The sequence below is a fragment of the Leuciscus leuciscus genome (assembly GCF_965113295.1).
Source record: "Leuciscus leuciscus genome assembly, chromosome: 4".
Lineage (NCBI taxonomy): Eukaryota > Metazoa > Chordata > Actinopteri > Cypriniformes > Leuciscidae > Leuciscus > Leuciscus leuciscus.
Genome location: NC_138728.1, coordinates 18,869,714 through 18,885,967, shown reverse-complemented (window position 1 = coordinate 18,885,967; position 16,254 = coordinate 18,869,714). Strand labels below are relative to the sequence as shown.

Below are 16,254 nucleotides of genomic sequence, written 5' to 3'. Positions count from 1 at the left end.
CAAAAAGACCCTAGGTTGCATTTTGGGCGAGAGTTACCCTTTTTGCTGAAAGCCAAGAAGCAAATATTATCAAATATCCATTTTTTTATAATTGTTAGTATACAACAGGATTAGTCATTTAAGAACAAAATATAATGGAATAGTGTAGTATTTAGTACATTTATTAGATTCAAGAACACAAATGTATGTACACTAAATAACAAATAACCATTACTGGATTTGTTATGATCCATTTATACTGTAAATAATAACGGTTTGTAAGGTGTCATTATTTACAGTTCAGTTGAATGACCCAGCTGCTGTTTGAGCTACTTTGCAGTGTGGGTACACACAACAGTTTTTTGTTAACTTGTTTTTTTTTTATTTCAAAACACTTACTTGTTAACTTGTATTAACTTGGATCTTCATCACTGTGTGCAGATCTCCTGGCGGTGCCGAAGCATCCGTATGCAGCCATGGAGAACTGGGGCCTGAGTGTGTTTGTGGAGCAGAAGATCTTGTTGGATCCTGACGTCTCCTCCTTCTCCTATCAGATGGAGCTCACCATGGTGGTGGTGCACGAGATCTGCCATCAGGTAAAACACACTTCCTGTGGTTTCACATTGTTTTACGGTCAAAGTTAAGCTTCACCTTGATGGAAGAAGACGAAACAGATTTATATACGGGCTGATGTTTAAAACAGCTGATTCACTGTCTGCTCTTTCACTGATACTATATCAGATGTGTTAATAATAAATCACAATGGACTAATTTAGTCCAATCATATCACCTGATCTGTCAGCGTCACTTTTCTGACATGATGTGTTGTTCATTTCATGACTGTTAAAGTCGGCATGAAGTTCCCTATTGTGACATTATGTCCGAGTAGAAAGACTTCTCGGACAAGAAAACATAGGTAAGCACATCATCAGAGAAGAGATGTCACTGCAAGAGGGAGAGAAAGTTATTTTGATTAAAGATTACAAGGGCCCTTGAATTAAAAATAATAATAATTATGATGATGCACAAGGATAAATCATTTATAATAAACACTGCACTATTCCATAAAATATAGCCTAAGATATGGCAATTTTGATTTCATGGTGACTTTAAAGTGCTGCATCTCTATGCACAACTTCAATCACGCCTCAAAGAAGTTTAATATTTGCTTAATTATAGGTAAGTTTAATTTACACAAATGTAGTTTATCCAAGTTTTGTGGCATTTTTTTTTTTAAATCCTTAAATTAGCTGAAAGAAGGAATGCCTCAAAACTCTCTAAACTACTTGCAATGTATATTTGATTATATATTTCATTGTTAGGACTATAATTTATTTGTATGAATTATTTGTCATTCTTTTATTTATTTATTTATTTGCAATAAGTTTCTCTTTCAACGAAAGATGCTTGAATTTATTGTGCTAATGTGTTTAACAATAATGTTTGTTATTTATTAAATAGAGGTTTAATAAAGGTAGTTTGAGGTGTCTCATGAGCAACTGTTCCAGCAGGAATTCAGTTAATGAGATAACAATAATGGAAATTGATCGAAAACGAATTTAATTAAGGATGGATTAACCGGGTCTGGTCAATGAGCACTAAAAACCTCAGCTCAGTTCATTTACTTGTAACGTTAAAGGTAGCAACTTTCTATGAAATGCACCTAAAAATAGCTCACAAATAGTGAGCTGCTGCGGGAAAAGTTCTCGACCCAAGCTGCCAAAAACATGAGAATGATTAATATATTAAGCGCATAAAGAAACTCGTAAGCGTATTAGCCTAGCGTAGTTCGCTCGCCCTGTCAGGTGCTCTGGCAGAGATATCTGTCATGTTTAATGCGTGAGACATGTTTTCCCCAACGCAGTGAGCGCATAACTTACATTTAATGTTTATATCCTTGTTTGTAAATGTTATAAATTCACATGAGTATTTGCATTTTGCATTAAGACTTGTCCTGACTCCTGACAGCAAGCGAATCTCCGTCAATCTTCGCAGACTTAACTAAACGAGCGCGAGCGCGCGCATGCGCATCGAACAGACTGAGTGCCTCAGATAAATGACGCACTATAATTATGATTGATTTATTAATTTTATTAAATATTTCTTGTTTGTCATTAGATTTAGGTTTAAAATTCTACATGTACGGCAAGTAATTGTATTTTAATCAGGACGTGTAACTGAAAAGGATTAGCATAATTGAATAGCCTATAAGTGATGTCTCTTATATTTAGGCTACAGAAAAGAAAAAAAAATAGAAAAAAAAATAAGGCATTGATCTACTTACAGAAGACAGAGAAAGAAAGGCAAAGTCAGAGAGTAACAGAGAGTGTGAAGATGGTCAGTTGTTGAGTTAAAGGGCAGAACAGCAGCAGATGTAATTGGACATCTGGAGAATTTGATGCACAGCTCTTATAAAAAGAGCTTTACGCATCACCTCCATTGGGATTGTGAAAGTAAAGATTTCCTTTCTCCATCCCTCTTTCTTTCTGTTTTTTCTCTCTGTCTCTCTAGAGTGTTTCGCGCATGCACAAGCCTTTCTTGTGTTAAATAACCTATTTTTCGTGCCTTTGCATCATTGCAGACTATTAGATGCAGATTAAACAAGCAGTCTGGGTTAAAAGTGATTTTTTTTTTCTTTTGGCATTGAAATAATGTTCAGTAAGGGACTTTAAGTCCACAAATGCATCATCGGCATGAATTGTAAAGGAAACGTTGGAATTATTCATTGCATGTGCTCATTTTTCACCAGCCTTTGTTTGCAGCTCTTATGTTGCTGAGAACCTTGGATTTTAGTGCCTTTTGTTATGGCGGATTATTGATGAGCGTGTTGGAGATGTTCTGCATTCTCAGTATTGTTCTGGATTCATCTCTTGAATAGTCTTCCTCATATACTGCTGAATCGCAGCTCTGCATTGTGGTCTAGCTCAAAGATGATACAGCATGTCTGCAGTTCTTTCCTCTTTTCTTTTCTTTTCTTTTCTTTTCTTTTTGTTTGTTTTTTCTTTTTTGTTTTCTTTTCAGGGAGAAGGAAATAAAAGAAAACAATCCCCTCATCTCTCATTTCTGCACAGATAATTCAGCTCTGTCTGAACTCAGTCTGAACCTTGTACAGTAAAACACTCTCACAGGGAGCATGAAATCATGATATTATTTCAGAAACAGCAATAATGTGCATATTTGATAGTTTTAGAGCTGGAATTCATGAGAGTAACCCAGATCAGGATGTTCTCTGCACATAAAGCCCTGTTTTACGATCAAGAATAATTGAAAAGAAGCAGCTGTTGGAGGCTGGAACTATAATGTTGTCTAGTGATGATGTTTACAGGTAGAAAACTGAAGTATGTCCAATGTCTTGCAGTAGGCATTCCCACTGAATTCACATTTATCTATGCGTACAACACGCTGTAAAGCTGAAACCGTCATCATACCAAAAAATTTACAAATGGGATTGTATGAATTCATACGAATTAAACTATTTGTCAAAACATAAAATAGTTATGAACTGTCGTGCCAGTGTGTTGATGCTAACTTAAGATGTCAGATTTAACACGGAAAGCATGTAGTCAGTCCAAATTTAAGCTTTAAACACACAAGCGTGTGCATATGTGAGTAAGTGTGCTTACTTATAAATAAGAGAAAGGAGGAGAGACACAGAGAGTAAAAGACAGAGATTAGCCGTCACGCGTATTGAATTCACCTCAGGCTGTTTCACCCTTTTGTGTCGCAGCTCTCTGGAGCTTCTGCTCATCTTTATGTTTTTTAATTAAGATGCCATTTTTCTCTGCTTCAGTCTCATGCCCATCATTTTCCTACAGAGTTAAATAGCACACTGCTAATTATTTTCCACTGTAAATTACTTTGACTGAGCTCAGAGCGTCAGAGTGGGTGGGGCTTGTGCTTATCTGACATATTGATTGGCTCCTTTATTTTGAAAGTATCAGTCCTCATCCAGCACATATTCTGTCATACATTAAAAAGTCTGTCTGAGCAAGTACTAATAACACGAACAAAGTGCCGGCTTCTGAAAAATTGCATCTGTATCTCGTCGCTCTCGCGGACTGCCAGAAGAGAATTGATTAGTAGATGATAGACGCTGTTTTCTATTGTATAGGTTTATCCTGTGGACTCTCCTGGCCTCATTTTAATGCCATATACTGTAGCAGCGGATTGTTAATAGATTTGCCGCTGCCAGCGATGGGGTTTATATGTCACAGACGCTCAATCACTGTTAATTTCTTATCTCATTTCAGCCTCTCAGAATTAAATGAAGCTGCCACAGTCCTTCATATGCAGTTATTCAGCCAATAAAACAAGCCTAATAGAGGCCGATGCAGCTGATGTTGAGTTTTCTTATTTTCCCACAAATTGGAAAGGTGACATTCTGCTCTCTGGATATGAATATGTTTTGGATATGAATATGTTTGGAGAGTGAGGCTTCAGTTCTCATACTGTACGTCACATACATCTTTTAAAAACACATTTAGACATTAAATATGAGTTAAACATTAAATATGAGGATAAATGGCTGTCAGTGGAGATGAATCTGACTCACGTCTGTTGGCTGGTGTTTTATTCTCTGCTCATTTATAAAAGACAGCATCCGTAAACACATGAAATAGGAGATTTCACACTCTCACTCTGAATTCTGACAAATAAATACATTTTGTCACTCAAATCAAAATTCTCTTATTGTGATTTGAAGCAATTTCCAGTTCTAGTTCAGGTTTACTGAGATTCAAATTTGAAGAGGATAAACAGTGTGATGATGGTTTCGAAATCTAGTGAGCTACCTTGTTGTCTACTGTCTACACAGGCAGCTGCTTTCTAAGCACACATCCTCACTGAAACTGAACCTCAAAAGTGAATGATTTGGTAAAGGTAAAGAGCATGAGAAAGTTGAAGAATGTTAATGGATCATTTCCAATAGAGTGTGATTTTAAAAGGATGATGGTAACACTTTACAATATGAATGCACTATGCATTAATTCATGCTTAACTAATGCACAGATAATCATGTCTTAATGTATGACTCAAGAAGAACTAAACCATTTATTAATGATTACTGCATCAGAAACGAATAAAGAGTCCATCTAATTAATAGGTCAAGTAATATATGAATTGCTATTAATTAAATGTGTAAAAAAAAATTATTGAAATAATTCACTGACAAGAACATTGATATTAGTGTAATTACTACATAAAGTATACTTGCAAAATATACAAGGATTTTACTTAAATTTAATAAAACAATCTTGAAGTAAGCTATACTTTCTATTTTTAAGGGATTTTTGACCATGATACTTGTATAGTAGATGCAGTTTTGATTCTAGTATCTAACATTCGAATTTGTACTACATTACAGCTTCAGGACTACTTTCTAGTGGTTTTCCAGTCGAGAAAGCAATGACCTTTGCCCTGCAGTCACAAACTTGATCCAGCAGACACCTTGTCTGAACCTACTTGTTAAATGTCAATGAAGGACATTTAAGCTCAAATATTCAGGCTTTTACTGCAAGTAAAAGTTAGCTGAAGGCTTCATGTCAGTATGATTCTTCAGAGTGATTCTCAGCTGCTTTGGTGTGTTTCATGTCTTAAGGTTTTTTTGTTTTTTTATTATGCCGTTGAAGGTTTTCTCCTGCCTCAAATGTACAGTATATGCTGCAGTATAGAGGTACAGAGTGAACTCTTCCCTGCATGAATCCCGTCAGCGTATCTGTTAATGAAGCAGGAGGGCTGCAGAATCCCTCTGTTTCAGCTTTCTTCTCACAGACATTGTTGAAGGCGTAATTGAGCGAGGGTCTCTCTCGTACTGTTCATTGACATACTAGAGTTGTTGAGCTATCTGTGTTGTTCCTCAAGGTTTCACTGTACCAATCCATTTGCTCTGCAGCTTCTGTCACACAATAAATGACGTGATGTGACTCACTGTCCTGGTTCAGTGTCATCAGAACATCTGACAAATTAGAAGAGGGCAGAAAAAAGTCACTAGACCTTTGGGAAGCTACTTGATGTATGATTAGGAGAGAGTTGAGAGCAGGATAACAGCTGTTTCTCTCCGCGCTGCGGCTCTTCTATCAGTCCATGTGTCTGAGTCACAGATGAACGTCAGGCGCTTGGAGAGCCTTTGAGAACATGTCATGTTCAGATGAAAAAGGCCAGACTTCCAGAGGTTTGTTTGCTGCAACAATGAGATCCGGCGTTCAGTAGCACATCTGCTTGAGCCTCAGAGCCTGTGGAAAATATCCAGCTCATTCACAACTGCAATGTTGCATCTTTTCCAGTCAATAGCCCTGTTTTGCACACTGTCATCTGCACACAATGGCAGGGATCATTTGAATAGGTTCTACCTTCCAGATGGGACGTTTCATAATCGAATCCTTATTTTTCTCTCTTCTGTTCATTTACAGTGTCCTTGGCGGAGCGCCCAGGTATGAATGCTGTGAAACAGAAAAATGTGTTTTTAATTGTGTAACTGTAGGTAATTGATTGTTTAGGCCGCTATTAATCATAGTTCAAAAGCTCTGCCGGGTTCTCAATGTTCTGTGAAGCCATTTGTGAACAACTTTTCTGTTGAACCAGAGTGCAAATGTTTATTAGAAGTGTTTGTTTGTACTTCTACTTCTGAAGGAAGAGAGTTATTTTTCTGCGGTATTGGACTTTTCTAATAAAACGTGTTTGCCACCAGATGAAATATGCTTTTGCTGATATTGGATGAAGAGGAGAGTGTATATTTTCCTGATGCTTTGTCCAAATAAAGTTTGGTTTCAGTTTACCCATGAACACTTTTCTTGTACAAAAGTTTGTCATAATTGTTTGCCAGTGAACATGAAATCGATTTTTGTAATGGTCCCTGTGTTTCTCGGTTGATGATTGATGGTTCATTTCTTCTCTTCTAGTGGTTTGGCGATCTAGTCACACCAGTTTGGTGGGAGGACGTTTGGCTAAAAGAGGGATTCGCTCATTACTTCGAGTACATCGGGACTGATTTCCTCTTTCCCAAGTGGAACATGGTGAGTTGTTGCTCAGATGTGAGAACTGTAATATTCAATATTCACCATTCAATGAATCATACATAACTTTGAAAGGAAAAAAGATGTGATATGAAACAATAGATTATAATATACATACTTACAGAGAGAGTTTTGACGGTTTTCATGCTATTCAGATGTCTGAATCTCCTAAAATAAGTGCAAATTTTAAATGCTTTTCACATGCACATGATCTTGAGCATTTCTTCTTGTGCAAAGATTCAGCAGAGCAGAAAACTACAATTCTCTTGCGGTGCATTTCCATGGTATAGATACTTTGATTGCTCAATGTTTGATTGCCTGTTAAATCTTGATAACAGCCTCTCAAGACCAATAAATCTCACATTTTATGGACGTTTACTTCTTGTTTAATCTGTTTCATATCAAGTAAAAGATCAGTTGTTTGGCTATTTCTGAGCAGGTACAGAGTCTCTCTGTTTTTGCTCTCTCTGTGGGTTTGCTCTGTCCAGTGATTTCTCAGTGTTGGGTCAGTCAACTGTCAGAACGTAATTGGATTGCTGCTGCCTGGTCAGTGTCACTCAGAATGACCATTATTATCACTTTAAAAAAGCTAGTATTGCTTGTTCTCGTTGAAGATGTCCAAGAGAGATGTCAGAATATATTGTCACTATCCTCAGCTGGTATTTAATTAAATTATTTTATAATTGTTGAAGTTGTAGATTAGCAGTAAATGCACTATTCTTCAACAGATTGAACCATGGTGCTCAATTCTAGTCGTCTTATCATTTATTGTCCTCTCTTTAACATTTCTGAATAGAAGTGGCAAAAAGCCAAAAATAAATTCTTTAAAAAAGTACAAATAGAGAGGAGTCACGTGATGCTCTTGTTAAGTGGCACGTTTTCGCCGAGCCCCCGCGACCATCGCGTTATTTTCTAATTTTTACATTAAACTGCGTGGCTGTTTATTTCCTTAATCTTCATTATCCAACTCGTAAACATGTCAGGATCAGGTCCCGCATCTTCTCAACAAGAAACTAGAAGGGGCCGCACGACAGCAAAAGGCCAACCGCCTACTAATCAGGGTAACAAAGATGGTGGCTCTTTAGCTGAACAGTCCAGTCTGGTACAGGCTGTAACTGATAATCTAAGCGTCTTCCTGGACGAGAAATTCGCTCGTTTAGAGTCGACGTTGGACACAATTACAACCCGATTAGAGGATAACACGAAGCGTATCACGGAGGCGGAGAGCCGTGTCTCCCAGACCGAGGATGAAGTGGCGGAACTTCACAACAATATATCGACGTTGGAAAAAACTGTACAGTCCCTCTCGGAGAGAGCAGAAGACGCCGAAAATCGCAGCCGGCGGGACAACATTCGTATAATTGGTCTGAAGGAGGGCGCGGAGGGTCGCCAATCTGTTAAGTTTTTTGAAACCTGGCTGCTCAAGCTGCTGGAGATTGAAACAAAACATGGCGCTATTAAAATCGACCGGGCGCATAGAACACTGGGCCCGCTCAAACCCAACCGCGCACGCCCTGTGCTGATTAAGCTTCACAACTACTCGGACAAGAGTAAAATCCTGGCTGCTGCAAAGAAGAAGAAACGTCTCTCATATGAGGGAAGTGACATTCATATCACGCAAGACCTGTCAGTTAGAGTCAGAGAGGCTACAATGACGTCTGCGGTCAGCTTATTCAAAGAGGTGTCCGTTTTGTGATGCGCTACCCTGCTAACCTCTGTTTCAACCATAATGGGTCTGACCACTCCTTCCATTCTGCACAAGATGCACAGGCGTACCTGACCAGATTGGATTAAAATATTATGTTGACATGATTGGCTGAGATGAGTGCTGCGTCGCATTACCACAGTCGGTAAATGATTGGACAGACAGTTTTCACGGTACACTTAAAGTCTTTTTATTTATTTTTCTCTACTGTTCAACACCAGTTTAGATTCACGGTGCATTTAAAAACGTTCTTATTATTTACTGCTCAGCAGCAGTGTGGTGTTGAGTGATGTTGTTACGCAGCTGTTTATTCTTATTCCAGTATAATGTTTATTTGTCTAAAAAAAAATATATATATTTTTTTATTATTATAAATTTTCTTTAATTATTATTATTTATTCTTTACTGTCTAGCTCCAGTTTAGGTTAATGGTGCATTTAAATACTTTATCATTTACTGCTCAGCAGCAGTGTGGTGTTGAGTGATGTTGTTACGCAGCTGTTTATTCCTATTCCAGTAAAATGTTTATTTACCTAAAAAAAAAATATATAAAAAAAGGGTTATGTTTAAGGCACATACAGTGATTTCAGTCACTTGGTTGCTGTTACGTAATATTACGTGTGATGGGAGTGGGGGGGGGGGATAGAGTTAAACTCCGTCTTTCGGTGTAATGTGGCTGCTTTTTTTTCACGTCCTCCACACTTTTGTTTTCAAGCTTGGTTGGGGGGGAGGGATGTGCTTATTATGCAAGGTTTGTAATCTTTTTTGATAACGGGGCAGGGAGGTTTTGGTTTAGTTTGGTGTGTTGTTTTGTTCATTATTTTGACAATTCTTTATGCTGTTTTAACACCCCAGAGCTCTTTTTTACCCGTTTTTTATATCTATCTTATGACTATATCTATCTTATGGTAACATTTGTATATGAGTGATCTTAAATTAATTAGCCTCAATGTGAAAGGCATTAACCATGTTGTCAAAAGGCAAAAACTTCTCTCTTTTTTTCAGAAGGAGAAATGTCAGATTGCGCTACTTCAAGAAACCCATCTCTCTGACATAGAGCACATGAAGCTGCGTAGAAACTGGGTTGGCCAGGTTTTTTTCTCCTCTTATAAGTCCAATAGCAGAGGAGTTGCAATTCTTCTTCATAAAAATCTTTCCTTTAAATTAGAAAAATCGATTACAGATAAGGAAGGTCGCTACGTACTTCTCTCAGGTTTTTTATATGGGGAACATGTGCGGTGTGATGAAGCAGACGTGAGAGACGGATCCATGTGCAACAATTTAATGAACAGTCTTTTCCAAACAGAAACGTTTCAATAATAATGCAAACACAAAAGGCAGTAAAGCTTGAAAAGGGTGCAGGCTGGCACTCAGGGCAGAAGGCGGAAACTCAGGGTCAGAGACAGGCTTGGTTCAGGGCTGGCAGCTGGTGACGGAATCCGGGGACAGGCTTAAGGTCAGGGCAGGCGGCGAGAATCAGAATCCAGGGACGGTCAATGGTCACGGGGCAGGCTGCAGACAATCAGAGAAGTTAGTAACAGGCAAGGTTCAAAGGCAAGGTCTGACAGGAATACCAGAAAACGCTCGGACATGAATCACAGTGAGACAATACTTCGCAAAGGACGCCGAGATAACAAGGCGTATATATAGCTTTGGGACCAGAGTTCATTCAGATCAGGTGCGGGGATAATCAGGGAGAAACAATCCATACTAATCTGAAGTATGCATGGCACTAGAGTTCAGAGGAGAGCGCACGGGGCAGAGTTCACAGAGAATCATCAGGACAGGAAGCCGTAACAGAGCCCCCCCCCCCCCCCCCTGCGAGCGCCTCCTGGCGCGAGGGAATTGACGACGGCGGGGTCTGAGGTGCAGGTTTCTCGGGGTGATTACGATGGAACTCCTGAGTGAGCAATGGATCCAGAATGTCAGTGGCATTGACCCAGGAACGTTCCTCTGGACCAAAACCCTCCCAATCTACTAGATACTGTAGTTGACCGGCTCGACGTCTGGAGTCCAGCAGATGGCGCACGCGGTACACCTCCTCTCCTTCCACCAGGATGGGCTGGGGAGCAGGGTCCTCAGTATCCACACACCTCTCTTCAGTAGGAGCAGCAGCTGGTTTGAGCAGAGAGACGTGGAATGTAGGGGAAATGCGCATATGTCTGGGCAGAGCAAGGCGGAATGACACAGGGGTAATTCGACTGATTATTTTGAATGGTCCTAGGTATTTCGGGCTGAGCTTCCTACATGGGAGTCTGAGGCGAAGGTCCCGTGTGGACAACCACACCCATTGCCCTGGCTGGTACTCAGGACTAGGTCTACGGTGACGGTCAGCTTGTTCCTTGCTGCGTCTTACAACAGTGGTTCCCAATCCTGGTCCTGGGGACCCACAGCTCTGCACATTTTATATGTCTCCTTTATCTGACACACCCAGTTCAGTTCAGAGATCTTTCCTAACGAGATGATGATCTGAATCAGGTGTGTTAAATGAGGGAGACATACAAAATGTGCAGAGCTGTGGGTCCCCAGGACCAGGATTGGGAACCACTGTCTTACAGCACGTTGGAGGTGAGTATGGGCCAGATTCCAGGTTTCCTCACTGTGTTTCAGCCAATCATCTACGGCAGGGACATTGGAGGGTTCCCCAGACCAGGGAAACAGGGGCGGCTGAAATCCCAGGATGCACTGAAATGGGGTCATACCTGTAGAGTGTTTGTGTATGGAATTTTGTGCATATTCCGCCCACATGAGGTAACGACTCCAATCCTCCTGATGACTGTGGCAGTAAGAACGAAGAAAGCGAGTGACTTCCTGGTTCAGGCGTTCAACTTGCCCGTTGGCCTGGGGGTGGTACCCCGAAGTGAGGCTCACGTTGACCTGAAGCTTCTCAAAGAAGGCTGACCAGACACGGGAAGTGAATTGGGGACCTCTGTCGGATACAATATCCTCGGGTAATCCGTAAAACCGGAACACAAGGTTGCACAGATGTTCAGCCGTCTGCAGAGCTGTGGGCATTTTGGTGAGCGGAATGAGACGGCATGCTTTTGAGAAGCGATCAATCACTGTGAGAATGGTGGTGTAACCCTCTGAGGGTGGCAGGTCTGTGATTAAATCTATGGCAATATGAGACCATGGGCGCTGCGGAATGGGCAGGGGCTGGAGTAGACCCGCAGGCAACAGACAAGAAGATTTCTGGGTATTACAATTCTGACAGTGCTGAATAAACTCGCTGGTGTCCTGGGAGAGCGTGGGCCACCAGTAGCGGTTCTGTAAGAGTTGGATGGTGGCGGTGATTCCAGGATGGCCGGAGCTGGGAAAGGCATGCACATGGTTTAGCAACCTGTCACGAAGAGTTTCAGAAACGTAGGTTTTCCCAGGCAGGCATTCAGACGGGATCACCATGTTGGCATTGGCCAGGGCAAGTTCGGTTTCGATATCCCACTGAACGGGACCAAGGACTAGGTCAGGGCTGATGATAGACTCGGGGGCATGGATTTCTAAATCGGTGTCAAACTGGCGAGACAGGGAATCAGCTTTGGTATTTCTAGACCCGGGCCTGTAAGTCACAGTAAACTGGAACCGGGAAAAGAACAGTGACCATCTTGCTTGGCGTGCGTTCAGTCTCTTGGCTGTGCGTAGGTACTCCAGGTTCTTGTGGTCAGTGTAAACAGTGAATGGGTGAGTGGATCCCTCGAGCCAGTGACGCCACTCCTCAAAGGCCGACTTCATGGCCAATAACTCGCGGTCTCCGACGTCATAGTTCCTCTCCGCTGAGTTCAACTTCCTGGAGTAGAAGGCACAGGGGTACAGTTTAGCAGGAACTCCCTGACGTTGAGAGAGGACAGCTCCCAGACCAGTATTCGAGGCATCCACTTCCACTACAAAGGGCAATTCAGGATTAAGGTGATGCAAGATAGGAGCAGTAGTGAACCTGTCTTTGAGCTGGTTGAAAGCCTGAGCAGCACTTTCGTTCCAGGGAAGGAGTCTCGTGCCCTTACGAACCAAGGCTGTCAATGGTGCTGCCACGAAGCTGAATCCCCTGATGAAACGTCGGTAAAAGTTTGCGAAGCCCAGAAAGCGCTGCAACTCCTTTAACGTAGAGGGCTGGGGCCAATTCACCACCGCTTTGACTTTGCTCTCATCCATAGCCACGCCCTCTGGACTGATCACATAACCCAGAAATGTTGTGGACGTCTGATGGAAGTCGCATTTCTCTAACTTGGCGTAAAGTTGAAACCGGATGAGTCTTTGCAGAACGGCTCGGACGTGCTGGATGTGGGCTTCGAGGGTGTCTGAATAAATCAGGATGTCATCTATGTAGACTATGACACAGCGGTGGAGCATATCCCGGAATACATCGTTGACAAAGGACTGGAAAACAGCAGGACTGATAGAGAGACCGAACGGCATCACGAGATATTCGTAGTGCCCAGTACTTGTGGAAAATGCCGTCTTCCACTCATCTCCCTCGCGGATCCGAACCAGGTTATAGGCTGAGCGTAGGTCTAGTTTAGTGTAATAGTTGGCCGTGCGGAGGAGCTCAAGAGCGGCGGGTACTAAGGGCAGCGGATAACGGAACTTGACTGTGCACTCGTTGAGTGTTCTGTAATCGATACAGGGTCGTAGACTTCCATCCTTCTTTTTGACGAAGAAGAAACCAGCCGACACGGGAGACGTGGAAGGTCGAATGAACCCCTTAGCGAGCTCCTCTTCAATGTACTTTTGCATAGCTTCAGTTTCAGGCTGAGAAAGAGGGAAGATGCGGCCTCTGGGTGGCAAGGAACCTGGAATGAGCTCGATGGCACAGTCGTTCTCTCGATGCAGGGGTAACCTGGTAGCTTTGACTTTACAGAAGGCTTCGGCAAGGTCGTGGTACATGACTGGCAGGTTTGATGACACGGGCTCCTCCCGGGGCTGAGTGATACTTTGGACCGGTAGGGGTTGGACTGTCGTAAGACACTTGGAGAAACAGTTCTCGCTCCAGCTGATTATCTGACCTGTAGTCCACTGAAGATGAGGGTCGTGAGTTCTTAGCCAGGGTAAGCCCAGGATGACAGGAGTATGAGGAGCATGGAGTACGTAGAAGTGTATAGTCTCGCAGTGAAGTGCCCCCGTGCGCATATGAAGCTTCTGAGTTACGTGAGTAATGCGGCCCGTGCCTAGGGGGCGTCCATCGACAGCCTCGACAGAAAGAGAAGAAGTGCAGGGAATTAGAGCTTTCTTGTGCAACAGAGCAAAATTTCTTGACATGAAATTTCCGGCGGCCCCAGAATCAACTAAAGCTGTAGCAGTAAAAGATCTTCCATTATTAGTGAATTCTAATGGCACTGAGATACAGGATAGAGGATTTAAACAGTCAAGGTTCAGACTCACCGAGGGTTTATCCTTGAGTGTGGGTCGTTGAGGACAGTGCAGACGGAAGTGACCGGCGCCACCGCAATACATGCATAATCTCAAGGTCCTGCGGCGTTCTCTCTCCTCCACAGACAGCTGCGAAGTATAAATCTGCATGGGCTCGTTGGTTTCGGTGGGCGTGACCCACGTGGCGCGAGGCGCGGAGAGGCTGCGTGAAGTGTTCGCAGCGCGGCTGCCGCTGCGGCGAGAACGTATCAAGTTGTCGATTTGGATGGAGAGAAGAACGAACTGATCCAAATCCTTTCCCTCGTCGCGACAGGCTAGCTCGGCTTGCAATTCGTGATTTAGACCCCGACGATAAACCACCTTGAGAGCATTTTCTGTCCAGTCGGTTTGAGCTGCTAGAGTACGGAACTTCAGTGCATACTCCGAGGCGGGAGTTCGTCCCTGCGCGAGCTCCAGAAGAAGATCCTCCGCTCCCTTCCCCTCCTTGGTATGTTCGAAGATGGCTTGAAAACGTTCCAGGAATTCTCCGTATGACGCAAAGGCGGTACCATCATTCCTCCAGACCGCGGTGATCCACTCCAGCGCGCGCCCGGTGAGTAGAGAGCATACAAATGCGATCTTGCTGGCGTTTGTGGTATGTGGAGAAGTCTGTTGGGCGAGATACTGAGAGCACTGTAAGATGAAGCCCTTGCATTTACCTGGGTCTCCGTCGTATTTCTCGGGTAACGCGAGGCGTGGGCTAGCGCTTGCGGTCAATAGAGAGTCCGGTGAGGGGACAGGTGCAGCGGGTGCTGATGCGGAAGCCGTTTCCGCGGTAGGTTTTTGCAGGGCTTGAACCGCTTTTATCAATTCCTCCGTTAGCGTGGTCAGTCGAGACAGCTGGTGGTGATGAGTGGCTAGCTGAGAGGCTTGGGCGGTGTAAGCAGCCGACAGGGCGGTCATTGTCGCTGGATCCTCGTTTGGCGAAGTATTCTGTGATGAAGCAGACGTGAGAGATGGATCCATGTGCAACAATTTAATGAACAGTCTTTTCCAAACAGAAACGTTTCAATAATAATGCAAACACAAAAGGCAGTAAAGCTTGAAAAGGGTGCAGGCTGGCACTCAGGGCAGAAGGCGGAAACTCAGGGTCAGAGACAGGCTTGGTTCAGGGCTGGCAGCTGGTGACGGAATCCGGGGACAGGCTTAAGGTCAGGGCAGGCGGCGAGAATCAGAATCCAGGGACGGTCAATGGTCACGGGGCAGGCTGCAGACAATCAGAGAAGTTAGTAACAGGCAAGGTTCAAAGGCAAGGTCTGACAGGAATACCAGAAAACGCTCGGACATGAATCACAGTGAGACAATACTTCGCAAAGGACACCGAGATAACAAGGCGTATATATAGCTTTGGGACCAGAGTTCATTCAGATCAGGTGCGGGGATAATCAGGGAGAAACAATCCATACTAATCTGAAGTATGCATGGCACTAGAGTTCAGAGGAGAGCGCACGGGGCAGAGTTCACAGAGAATCATCAGGACAGGACGCCGTAACATGCGGATTGGCTGCATTTACGCCCCCACGGCATATGAGCCTAAATTTTTTTCCCAAATTACTTGCTGACATTTCTTCATTCTCATGCTCTCTCATACTCCTGGGAGGGGATTTTAACTGCGTACTAGACCCATCAATAGACCAGTCTCCTCTAAAAGGTACCAAACCAAGGAAATGTCTTAGACTTCTAGAATTTTGCAAGGATCTGGAATTGTTTGATGTTTGGAGGTCTGTTCATAGGGAGAAAGATTATACTTTTTTCTCCCAGCCGCATCAAACGTTTTCACGTATAGATCTATTCTTGTCATCACAAGGGATATTGGACAGAACGTTGGATTGCTCCATTGGAATTAGGACTTTATCTGACCACTCTCCCGTTACAATAATAGTTCATCCCCCGTATAGAGATCCGTACAGTAGACAGTGGCGACTGAATCCTTCATTAATGAGCTGTTCTAAATTTATGCAATATCTTAAACAGCAGTGGGAATACTTTATTGACATCAATAAATCTCCTGAAGTTAGTCCATCTATCTTATGGGAGTCAGCAAAAGCCTACCTGAGAGGTGCAATTATATCTTATACCTCAGCTAAAAAGAAAGAGGCAATGGAAAATATAACAGAGCTTGAGAAAAAAATTCAGACTTTGGAGACAGATTTCAAAGTG

The 16,254-nt window shown here is 42.8% G+C and overlaps 1 protein-coding gene across 1 annotated transcript in view; it reads left to right on the top strand.

Moving 5' to 3' along the window:
• The first annotated feature begins 424 nt into the window (after positions 1–424).
• Positions 425–16,254, top strand: part of LOC309497868 (thyrotropin-releasing hormone-degrading ectoenzyme-like) — a 75,657-nt gene continuing 59,827 nt past the window's right edge. The window contains exons 1-2 of the mRNA XM_082168221.1: positions 425–575; positions 6,876–6,989. Of these exons, the coding sequence (XP_082024347.1) occupies positions 456–575; positions 6,876–6,989 (234 nt within the window). The 5' untranslated portion in view covers positions 425–455. The remainder of the gene's footprint in view (positions 576–6,875; positions 6,990–16,254) is intronic.